Raw genomic sequence first — 12,640 nt, 5'->3', positions numbered from 1 at the left:
CATTCTTTTACACTTTGGCTTTTCAAAAATAGCAGATCTACAAATCTTTGCTTCTGGGGGTCCCTGGAACAACATATTTTGAGATGGGGGTTCCGCGGCCAAATACATAGAATTTTGGGGGTCCTTGACATGAAAAAGTTTGAGCATCACTGACATACAGTAGAAACATATACGTTTTTTTTTTTAAAAACTGTTTAAAATTTAGAAGACATTTTGTAGAATCGGAACCTCAGGCCTTAACCCATTGAGACCCGGAACTGTGTCATTTTTAGATTTGAGCTAAAAAGCATTATTTTACACTTTGGGCTATTCAAAAATAGCAGATCTACAAGCTCATAGCGCGGCACCGAGTGCCGCGCTATGAGCTTGTAGATCTGCTATTTTTGAAAATTCGTGAAAATGTGTGCAAATCTTTGAATATATATATTTTTAAAGCGAACATTTTTAACTCAAATCTTTGCTTCTGGGGGGGTCCCTGGAACAACATATTTTGATGGGGGTCCGCGGCCAAATACATATAATTTTGGGGGTCCTTGACATGAAAAAGATTGAGCACCACTGATATAGAAACATACGTTTTTCAGAAAACTGTTGAGATTTAGGAGACATGTAGAATCGGCTTCAGGTCTCAAACAAAACAACAACAATATCTCTTCATCTTTTTATTTCCCCCCCCAACTGAAGCCACATTTTGGTGGAGGTACGGTATTAGTGGAGAGTGATTCTGTTGGGGGGGCGATTCATCAGATATGTCGCCGCTGCTCGCCTTTTTCCATTTTACTGGGTGAATGATATGCACGTTTTGTAACCGCCTCTCTGACTCCCATTTCCTTTCCGCGCCGGCTAATCTTGTCCCATCAGCGGCTACCAGCTGTGCCCTTTACCCCCCCCCCCGCCCCCCGCCACGCTGTGCCGCGGTTGATAAAGGAGCCACCGGCGTTAACCCGTTAAGACCGGGAACGCATCCGTGTCATTTTAGATTTCAACCACTTTTAACCTTTATCTTATACTTTGGCTATTCAAAAATAGCGGATATATACAAGCTACTATAGCGCGGCACCGCGCTAAATTTGTGCAAATATTTGAATAGGTATATTTTTTAAAGTGGTTCTCTTCATGTCAAGGACCACTCAAAAAAAATACTGTTCCAGGGACCCCCCAGAAGCAAAGATTTGAGTTACAAATCTTTGCTTGTAGATCTGCTATTTTTGAATAGCCCAAAGAAATCTTAAAATTACACAGCTGCGTCCCCGGTCTTAACCCATTTAAGACCTGGAACTGTGTCATTTTTAGATTTCAGCTAAAAAGCATTATTTTACACTTTGGGCTTTTCAAAAATAGCAGATATACAAGCTCATCGGTGCCGCGCTATGAGCTTGTAGATCTGCTATTTTTGAAAAACCATGAAAATGTGTGCAAATCTTCTGAATACATATATTTTTAAAGCGAACATTTTTAACTCAAATCTTTGCTTCTGGGGGTCCCTGGAACTAAATATTTTGATGGGGGTCCGCGGCCAAATACATATCATTTTGGGGGTCCTTGACTTGAAAAAGTTTGAGCACCACTGATATAGAAACATAGGTTTTTCAGAATACTGTTGAGATTTAGGAGACATGTAGAATCGGCTTCAGGTCTCTATGGGTTAATGCGTTAATAGGGGGGAGGGGCCACCGGCCGGCCTGCCGCCCCGCGGCGGGATCACTGGCACAAAATCATTGCTCCCTGCCTCTCTGAAGAGCAGCGGTGCGTAAACGGACAAAGCGCGCGTGTGTGTGTGTGTGGGGTCCCCCCCCCCCCCATGCCAGGCCGTGGCGGTGCCTGATAATGACGTTGGGGGTTTTTGGCGAGCGGAGCGACTCGACCCAACCCGCTGCTAAATTGCGGGACACGGGGTTGACCCAACTGAGGCCGCCTTCTTATCGGGGTCCCGTATGTAATGAAGCTGTGCAGATAGACAGCGTGGTTCAGCCCACTGCCACGCATAGGCCTGGTGTTTACTGTATGCCCACCTCGTTGGTCCATACTGCATAATGTAACGCAGCCTGCTGCAGTTTTAACCTATTAAGACCTGAGGCGACTCTTAAAAATGTTTTCTTATTCCTAACAGTTTCTTGAAAAAAAACGAAAAAAAAGATTTTTCAAAAATAGCAGATCTACAAGCTCATAGCGCGGCACTCGGTGCCGCGCTATGAGCTTTTATATCTGCTATTTTTGAATAGCCTCTCTCTCTCTCTCTGACTTTTTTTCCAATATTGTCTAACTCTAAATTTACGATTACGATATCAACCAATACCGTCAGGTAACGACATCACATATCTAATACAATAAAATAGCTATAATATCAATGTAACATCTAATACATATCTTATAAATCTAATATAATACAATACAATACAGTGATGTTGTTAGGTTTTCAATGAAGTGAGTCGCGGGACTCACTGGTGGTCATTTGAATGAGTGCCACTAATCTTAGATTAGATGTTGGCCTATTTGACAGTGCAATCGTCAATAAAAAATCGCTCTGAAAGTGATCCAAGCGATCGTGTACGATGTAACTTAATGTAACTCTGTGAGGCAGCTCATTCGGTTTTCCCCCCAAGCTAAAACCGGATGTGACGTTTATGGGCGTTCCCCTCTATCTCCGTGTGTATGTATAACATTAACGAGTGTCAACGAGCGCCAGCTGGACACACACACACACACACACACACACACACACACACACACACACACACACACACACACACACACACACACACACACACACACACACACACACACACACACCCACACCTGCCCTCTGCATTGCTCTAAACTGAAAGTGACTGGAGTCTGTCTCATTTCTCTCCAAAGGCCCTTGAATATGATGTAATATGATTAAGGATTACTGTGATTATGATAAGCTCACATTTCATATCACACACATATATATATATATATATATATATATTTTTTTTTTTTTAAACAATTAATTTTTTTTCAGATGATATTATGCAATTATCGACCGATAATATCGGGAGGCCGGACATGATCGCCGGCCCTAGGATTTTCGTGGCCCTAAGCAAGATTTTTTTTTGGTGCCCCCCCCCCCCCCCCCCCAAACACCCCCATTATAAAATCATTGTCATTTTTTATTGCATACTAAAATATTAACGCTAGTTTTTGGATAGGAGATACATGACATAATTACAATATGAAAGTAAAAAAATAATTAAAAAAAAAACGTTTTTTTTTTTTGTGGCCCCCTTGTGGTTGTGGCCCTAAGCGACTGCTTATGTTGCTATGTTTTGAACAACAGGTTTCCACACGACCGACAGAGACGGTATTGTTGAAAAAGTGGGGTAATAATCAATGGCTTTTATTCAATGCCAGGCCCGTACTGTCGAGTTATGCTTTCAGATAAAACGGTGTTGGCGTGAATTTATGAGGTTCACAGATGTGCCGCGCTCACCAACTACAGGGCCAGGGTGGGGGTGGGGGGAACGTGTGCGTTTTAGCACGGCGGGGGAATTGATGGCGATGGCCAGGGGGAACGTCCAATGTTTACAGATTGAGTCATTGACTCTGCTTCGGCCTACACGAGCTGCATGCAATAAACACCAGGCTAATTATGCAGTACAATGCTGCGGATCAATATTTATTTGCTTAGTGATACGCATGTTGACCTCTGCAGTGGTGTAAAGTAAGTACTTGTACTCAAGTACTGTACTAAAGTACAATTTTGATATCTTTTTTTTACTTTACTTGAGTATTTACAATTTTCAATACTTTCTACTCCACTACATCTCGGCAAATATTGTACTTTTACTCCACTACAATTATTTGAAAACTTTAGTTACTTTGTAGATTTTGATTATTATTGCAAAACATACATTAACCACTTCAGCCCTATATAAATATTGGCCATTTGAAAATAGCCGATCTACAAGCTCACAATGCGTCGCGATGTGAGCTTGTAGATCGGCTATTTTCAGAGGATTTTTATGAATTTTATACATTTGAAAACTTGTGAAGCGGGACATTCTGCGTAACGAGTACTTTTACTTTTGATACTTTAAGTACATTTTGATACCAATACTTTTGCACTTTTACCCAAGTACATTTTTAATTCCGAACGTTTACTTGTAACACAGTATTTCTACATTGCAGTATTGGTACTTTTACTTAAAGGACGACTTCACCGATTTTCAATATAATTGGTCCTCACTAATACTCATGATAAAATGGTACAATTTTTTCTACTTGGTCTGTGTCTCATAGGAGGGCTGTGGACAGTCCAGAAACCCGTCTACCAGTGACATCATCGTTAGGCATGATTTTCTTTTCCAACAAGATTACACATTTTTTATTTAGATTTTTGTTAACACGAGAACAATGGCTTCTTTTATTGCATTGCAACTTTCCAGGAATAGAAAGCCTGCAGTTTCTATTAGCTTGGATTCCCCATTGATGATGTCACTGGTAGACGGGACTCTGAACTGTCCACAGCCCTCCTCTGAGACACAGACCGAGTAGAAAAAAATTGTACCATTTTATCATGAGTATTAGTGAGGACCAATTATATGAAGATAGGTTGAAAATCGGTGAAGTCGTCCTTAAGTCAAATATTTGAGTACTCTTTCCACCACTGGACCCTCTGCAGGAATGCTCACTTATTCCCCATTGTTATGAATATTCATTTTCTCTGGCAGTCGTATTAAAATGTATATTTTTTGTCTGTGTTTTTTCAGCCCAGTCATTCAAAGAATTCTCCCAACTCTTGAGCACCGTGGAAGAAGAGAGGAGGCGCCTGGTAAGGATGCAGTTTTGCTGTTACATTATTCTTTCCGTGCTGTTAACCAAGGGTTCTCAAAGTGGGGTCCGGGGGCTTGGGAGGGTTCCAGGGGGTCCCTAGCAAAAGTAGTTAACTCGTTCACTGCCAAGGACGACGTATGACAACTTTTTTTTTACCAGGTTGCAGACCTGGTCTATAGATACACTCTAGCTAGTCTTGGAACCCATCGCCAAATGAAAAGGAAAAACAGCGCCCTTTGCTGTTTTTGACTATCTCAGTTGGCTCTGGGAGGAAGTTGACGTAGCACCCGTGCGCAAGGAAACCGGGTTTTGGTCTGCCTTCAGCGCATCACTTCCGGTGGTGCGACTATGTTTTCATTCCCACTAACAATATTTCTACACGGAACACTAACACCACTTCTCCCAGAGAACATGGATGGTTTTGGTTATAAGCCCACTTGTTTCTATGATGAAAGAGTAAGTTAAAATGTGAAAATCTTTCCGTGGTTTTGTCTGCTCCGCGGACGCTATTGTTAAATTAGTTTCGGTTTGTTTCGAGTGGCCCGCCCACTACATTTGATTGGGTAAAGCGCGGCCTGCTTCCTGATCTGAAGGCACGCCCACTTGAGATTAAGCTTATAGTGACTTTTGCGTGACTTTTTCCTCATTGGCTGTTTTTTAGCCAATGCGGGCTCAATGTACTCTCAGAATATGAATAAGACGACCCACAATAGTGTGTTCAGCCACAGTATGTAACAAAAAAAACCGTTGCCATATTTAGTGAGCAATCTGGTATAATATGACTGTGTCATATCTTGTTTTTAAAAACATAATAAATATTTGTTTATTAATGTTATACCATCGCTACAATCGTAGTGTTTTCGACAATTATTTGGGATCCCACTTGCAATATCCTCGCGTTTGAATCACTGGTTTGGACAAAACGATCATGACGGATGTCGTGTCTGTGTGATGAATCTGGCCTCCTCGCTCCACACACACTTATCTTGAGGAGCTGTTGATCTGTACGTTTAACCCATTCAGTCCGGGAACGCATCTGTGTCATTTTTAGATGTCTTTGGCTATTCAAAGATAGTAGATATACGAGCTTGTAGATCTGAAATGAATGTGTATTTATGTTATAAAGTGAACATTTGTTATTTGTCAATTGTTCATTTGTCATTTGACAATTGAATTCTATGTGTTTTTTGGAGAAAAAAATATAGATAGATAGATAACATCAAAGATAAAATGATCAGGTCAGGGGATGAAGGGGGGGGGGGGGGTATTCTCTAGGAAAATGACATGTTGTTGGCTGCCTATCCCCATCAAAATATGTTGTTCCAGGGACCCCCCTGAAGCAAAGATTTGAGTTAAAAATATATGTATTCGAAGATTTTCACAAAATTTGTTCAAGATTTTTCAAAAAATAGCAGATCTACAAGCTCAGTGCCGCTCAGTGCTACAAACTCAGTGCTGCGCTGTGAGCTTGTATGTCTGCTGTTCTTTGTATAGCCAAAGTATAAAATAATGGTTCAAGTGGGTGAAATCTAAAATGACACCGACGCGTTCCCGGATCGAATGGGTTAACCCATTTAGACCTGGAACGCATCTGTGTCACTTTAGGTTTCTTTGGCTATTCAAAAATAGCAGATCTACAAGCTCATAGCGCGGCACCGAGTGCCGCGCTATGAGCTTATTTTTGAAAAATCTTGATTTTTTTCTTTTTTTACAAAAAACTGTTAGGATTTCGAAGACATTTTTTTGGAATCGGCTTCAGGCCTTAATGGGTTAAGGAAGATAACGCAGAGCCTGGATGTGACACGGTGGCAGGGTGGCCTGCGTCCCTCAAACGGCAGCAGGCACGAGCTGCTAGCGTCCCCCAAGGGCCACGGCCAGGAACCAGGACAGAAGGCAACGTGAGCAATGGTGGCAGGTGGACGATTTAGTGCACAATTAAATCTCTCTTTGCAGTAAATAAACAGTACCGACCGAAGACACAGAACAGGGGGGTTGGTACACACAAGAGCAAAGCAAATAAGTAACAAAACCAGACTATCTGGAAACTACGTTAAACATTAAACCTATGCCTATAGCTCAAGGATTTCCCCAACCTTTCAGGCCGCGTCCCCCCAAAATAATCATTTTGAACCGGGGACCCCTCCACCCTGACAAGCACTTGGAATTGTAGGCATTAGACATTAGCCTTAACCAGTTTAAACAAACTGGTAAGGCTACTTCTTGGCCTCAATCATACAACCCATCTAACCCCTGCTCACTTTGCTAGGGTTGGATGGCTCAGGGTTGAGGACAGAGTACGGCAACTTGCTATGGGCCTGGTCTACAAGATACGACACAACATTGGGATCCCTGTATTTGTCAAAATACTTCCAAAACGTAAATGAAGTCCACGATCATAGCACCAGAGGCAGCTCCACTGATCATGTTCAACCCAGATTTGGCGCAAACAAGGGAATGAACTCTTTCTCATGCTATACAACAAACATGTGGAATGCCCTACCCAAAGGAGTAAAGGAGTGTAAAAGCCTACTCACTTTCAAAACTGCCCTAAAGAATCACCTTCAGGAGGCTGCAATTCCAAACTGGCCCCTGTCAAAGTCTTGACAGGGGCTGTCTATTGTACATATTCCTTGTTTTTCATACCAGTAACCTGTAAGCTGATTGTATGACATTCTGCATAGTAGTGTATATTTGTATGTCTTCTTAAATCTCATCATGAGTGCACGGGGATCTCATTTTAAATAAGCCAAGTGCTTTTATGAGCAATCCAGTTTAGAGGACCTTGTATTGTGAATTGTACTTCCATGTACTTTTAGCATGTCTTTCTAAACAAAGTATTCACTCAATCAATCAGATTTAGGTTGACTCGGTTTAGCAGATAAACATTGCGAAAATAGCCAAACTACAAGCTCAGCTTGTAGATCGGCTACTTTCACAAAGTCTTCCTCTTTCTTGCGTAATATTTGACAATTTGGCCAATTTGGTATTAAAAAGGTCTTAAACGTCATTACATTGTGACTTTAGAAATGTGCAGATACCCGGTATACTGTATGTTGGTTTGTTTACTGTTGAGTGAGAAAACCATGTTGCACTTTAAGCTAATCATCTGGGGACCCCCGCCCCCCTCAAACATCATTTGGAGACCCCTCTGAGGGTCCCGACCCCCAGTTTGGGAACCACTGTCCTATAGCCGACACCCATGATAAGCGTGACACTTGATGAAAATAACCAATTTTCAACTTAAAATGTCACTCAATTAAAAACAGATTTTTGCTCATGGGTTATTTTAGTTGAGTGATGCAGCTGTGTGATGGAGTATACATTATGTCATCATAGTCATGAGTCATGATAAGGTGACTGAACTATACAACAAAGGGAAGGCATCAGAACCCAAACATACATACAGTACCGGGTGGGGAGCGTGCCAGAGCTTCTTGTAGGGCGTATAGCGTCTTATGATGGAGCGACTAATGTGTGCAACTATCAGTTATTTTCTTAGCGATTATTCTATTGAATACTTTGTTGATTAACCCATTAAGACCTGAGGCTGATTCTAATATTGTTTTCTAAATTTGAAAATAATATAAAGAAATATTTCTTTCACAATTTTTCAAAAATATCATATCTACAAGCTCATAGACATATGACCGGTTGTGTATCCGGTAGGAGACACAAATAATCTACTTTGTGTCTCCTACCAGATACATTAGCCGGTAGGAGACGGGAATCAAATTATTAGCTTAGGAATGCGACAAAAACAAAAAAGAATCCATGGATTCAAGGCTTCATAGGGTGTGCAATTGATAGAAAATAAGTCATTTTTTGGGTGAACTCCTCCTTCAATGGTTAATTGAATAATCGGCAAGCAATTTTTTAAAATCGTTTGTTATACATTTTTTTTTAAATATAACTATCTCATACTTCATCTCAGAACAGTGTCACACAGAATGTTCTTTTTTTTTTACTGCGTTGTGTGTCTGGTCAGAGTTTACCTCTGGATGGAATGCGGTCGCACTTAGAGACCAGATAAAAGATCCTCCCGCGGGGGGGGTTTGTTGTGGTGTGTGCTGTTGACTGGCAACCACAGCCTGGCTTTTATCGTATGTCGGGTAAAAGCCTCGTATATCCAAAACTGTTACTTTTCAGGATTCAAATAAAACAATTCTGTATCAAAAGCAGCAGATCCACAAGCCTCGGAATGCGTCGCTTCGTGCCGCTTGTAGATCTGCTGCTTTTTGATACTTTTGTGTAACGCTGTATAGTGTGATCAAGTAGGGCGTTGTTTCACCAAAAAAAAACACACACACAAAGTTTAAGAATAATGGAGATACGAGGTTTCTGCCCCGACAGCACCGATGATGGCTTCCTGGGGTATGATGTTTATCTGTTGCATCTGTGTCTATGAGAAACCACAAGCAGCCATTCCATTCACTCTCATGCTGTGGCGGAGCGCGATTTCAGTGTAGTAGCCTACGTCGGTGGTTCTCTAGGCCAGTGGTTCTCAAAGTGGGGTCCGGGGACCCACAGGGGTCCTTGAGGGAGTTCCAGGGGGTCCCCAGCTAAATGATGGATAGGAACCAAATGGACCCTTATGGGTCTGTAACTCTGAGAGTGTACAAATGGAACCAAATGGACCCATATGGGTCTGTAACTCTGAGAGTGTACAAATGGAACCAAATGGACCCTTATGGGTCTGTAACTCTGAGAGTGTACAAATGGAACCAAATGGACCCTATAACGGATCCATTTGGTTCCATTTGTACACTCTCAGAGTTACATTAACATTGATTTTACAATATAAATTGGGGTCCCAGAGATATAAATGCCTTTAAATGGGGGTCCGTAGCCTAATAATGCATGTCAAACTGGTGGTACTTGTAATGAAAATGGTTGAGAATCACTGCTAGGGCCGTAAAAATCTGCTCTTATGGGGGTCCTTGGCATATATTTTCAAATGGGAGTCCTTGGCATATATTTTCAAATGGGGGTCCGCGGGCTAATAAGTGATAATTGGGCACAGAACACTGACGTCACCAAGTTTGGAGCGACGCCCCTCTGCACTCTGATTGGTTAGGAAAAAACTAGGTTCACTCCCACTCCTATAGCCACATACAACGTTACCCCAGGCTTTTTTTTCTTTTGAAACAAAAAAAAAGAAAAGGCATGGGTTCCCGAGGCTAGTGGTTCTCAAACCTTTTCATGTCAGGGACCCCCAAAATGATTGAATGAATTTGGCCGCGGACCCCCATCTCAAAATATTTAGTTCCAGGGACCCCCAGAAGCAAAGATTTGAGTTACAAATGTTCGCTTTAAAAAAAAAAACTACAGTATATTCAAAGATTTGCACAAATTCGCACTCTGTGCCGCGCTATGAGCTTGTAGATCTGCTATTTTTGAATAGCTAGCCAAAGTATAAAATATGGATAAAGGGGTTAAAATGACTGTGACACTTTATTAACACATTTTGCTGCTGGGGACCCCCTGGTACCGCCCAAAGGACCCCCGGTGGGGTCCCCGGACCCCACGTTGAGAACCAGTGGCCTACATAAAGGAACAAAAGCAGATTCTGCGAGTCCTGAATATTTCAACTACTGGCCTCGGTTACATCCATTACACAAAGATATTGCTGACATAATACATTTCTTCCTTGCCAAGGGTAGTATATCGTGTCTGTCAGGAAGAAACCTCCTATCTCCATATTCTAACCTTATTTGTGTTTTATCGTAAATGAACGCCCTGACAGTACTTGATCATACTGCAGCTTCACACAAAAGCATCAACAGTAGCAGATTTGCAAGCTCGAAACGCAGCACGAGACGGCACGTTTTGAGCTTGCAGATCTGCTACTTTTGCTATTTTTGAATTTGAATCCTGAAAAGTACCAGTTTTGGACATTATGAGGTTTCCACCCGACAGAGACGATAACATTAATACAGCAAGTTTCGCTTTCTCACAACATTAAGTAACAGGAACACAGACAACCTGGCAAAATCGAGGAAAGAATAGTTTGATGCCTTTAGTGGAATGCATAGCATAGCATGCACTGTAGGCTGGAATCTAAGCAGACAATAACTCGGGGGGGAAGAATGACATTTGTTGTTGACTTTTGTTTTGCTTAGTTTATTATTTGTGCGTATATGTGGTGATATATCAGCGCAAGAGAGAGACAAAGTCTCAACAATTGCACAGGTGTGATAGACATCCCCGAGAGGCTTGCCAAAAAACACACCCGGGTTTAAAACGAGTCAGGGAGGAATACAAACACTTCCAAACAAAAAAACAACTCGAGAGCTGACAGGCAGACAGATAACGGAAATGTGAAGGCTAAAGCTAAGCTGAAACGGCCCTCATGCAGAAAAGTAAGTGTGTGTGTGTGTGTGTGTGTGTGCGTGTGTGTGTGTGTGTGTGTGTGCGCACATGTGTAGTGATGCATTGGCTTATTGTCCCATTTAAACACTGTATTTCGTTGCTGTCGTGCAGATACCTCTTATCTCCATGTTCCAACTCTTTGCGGTTTTTTTTTCCGGTGAATCAATGCCCTACTCGATCACACCGGGTGCATTTCTCCTTTCCGACATGTCGCCTTTCCGACGTTGACGAACCCTATACCTAACCCTAACCCTAACCCTAACCGCACGCGGAAGCCACTAGTCGGAGTGGTGAGATGTCGGAATGGAGAGTGAACACCGATCACACCACAGTGTCACACAAAAACATCAATAGTAGCAGATCTACAAGCTCGAAACGCGTCGCGTTTCGAGCTTGTAGATCTGCTACTATTGATGTTTTTGCATGCTTAAAAGTAACAGTTGTGGACATATGAGGTTTCCACCCGATATGTATTACATTTTGCTATGTATATATTCACTGACAGCATACAGAAGAGTTTCACGGTTGACACGCTCCACTGTGTATCTGACACAGAACTAGAGGGGTCTTTAAAACCACTATGAGTCTTGTATATTACCGTTGCTGTCGGGTGGAAGGAAACCGTGTACCTCCAAAAGCGCTCCTTTCGTATCGTTATTATTTAGAACATATTAAAATAGTGAAAATAGCTGATCTATAAGCTCACCACACGTCACATTGCAAAGCATTCTGAGCTTGTAGATCTGCTAGTTTCACTACTTTTGTGCGGCACACTCTTGTATGATCAAGTAGGGCACTAGTTTACCAAAAAACACGAAACAATTAGATATGGAGATACAAGGTTTCTGCCCGACAGCGATGGTGTTCAGTTGAAGATGACCTCGTCCACAGTGCTCCTCAGTTGGAATGAATAATGAATGCTGTGTTTGTGGAGCATGTGGGCAAACAATATCTGTGACCCAATGCGAGCGAGTCCGAATCACTTTGGTGCTCTAAGCCATTGGTTCTCAAAGTGGGGTCTGCGGACCCCCAGGGGTACTTGAGGGGGTTCCAGGGGGTCCCCAGCTAGATGATGGACAGGAACCAAATGGACCCTTATGGGTGTGTAACTCTGAGAGTGTACAAATGGAACCAAATGGACCCTAACGGGTCCATTTGGTTCCATTTGTACACTCTCAGAGTTAAATTAACATTGGTTTTACAATGTGAATTGGGGTCCCAGAGGTATAAATGCCATTAAATGGGGGTCCGTAGCCCTAATGCATGTCAAACTGGGGGGTCCTTGAAATTAAAATGGTTGAGAATCACTGCTAGAGAGCCGTAAAAAACCTTCTCTTATTGGGGTGCCTGGCTTATCTTTTCAAATGGGGGTCCGCGGGGTAATAAGTGTCAATTAGGGGGTCCTTGACATGAAAAGGTTTGAGAACCACTGCTCTAGATATATTATAACTGGCTTGATGAGGCCCCGTGTGAA

General features: G+C 42.2%; 1 protein-coding gene across 4 annotated transcripts in view; it reads left to right on the top strand.

The window, feature by feature from the left end:
- Positions 1-12,640, top strand: part of arhgap42b (Rho GTPase activating protein 42b) — a 188,273-nt gene that overhangs the window by 43,501 nt on the left and 132,132 nt on the right. For all 4 annotated transcript variants that reach the window (XM_084063876.1, XM_084063874.1, XM_084063875.1 and 1 more), the window contains exon 3: positions 4,734-4,795. In XM_084063876.1, coding sequence (XP_083920002.1) covers positions 4,734-4,795 — 62 coding nt within the window. The remainder of the gene's footprint in view (positions 1-4,733; positions 4,796-12,640) is intronic.

This window comes from Gymnoscopelus microlampas (genome assembly GCF_963454915.1).
Source record: "Gymnoscopelus microlampas genome assembly, chromosome: 8".
Lineage (NCBI taxonomy): Eukaryota > Metazoa > Chordata > Actinopteri > Myctophiformes > Myctophidae > Gymnoscopelus > Gymnoscopelus microlampas.
Note: the sequence above shows the minus strand (reverse complement) of the source record. Positions and strands in the feature narration are given on the sequence as shown.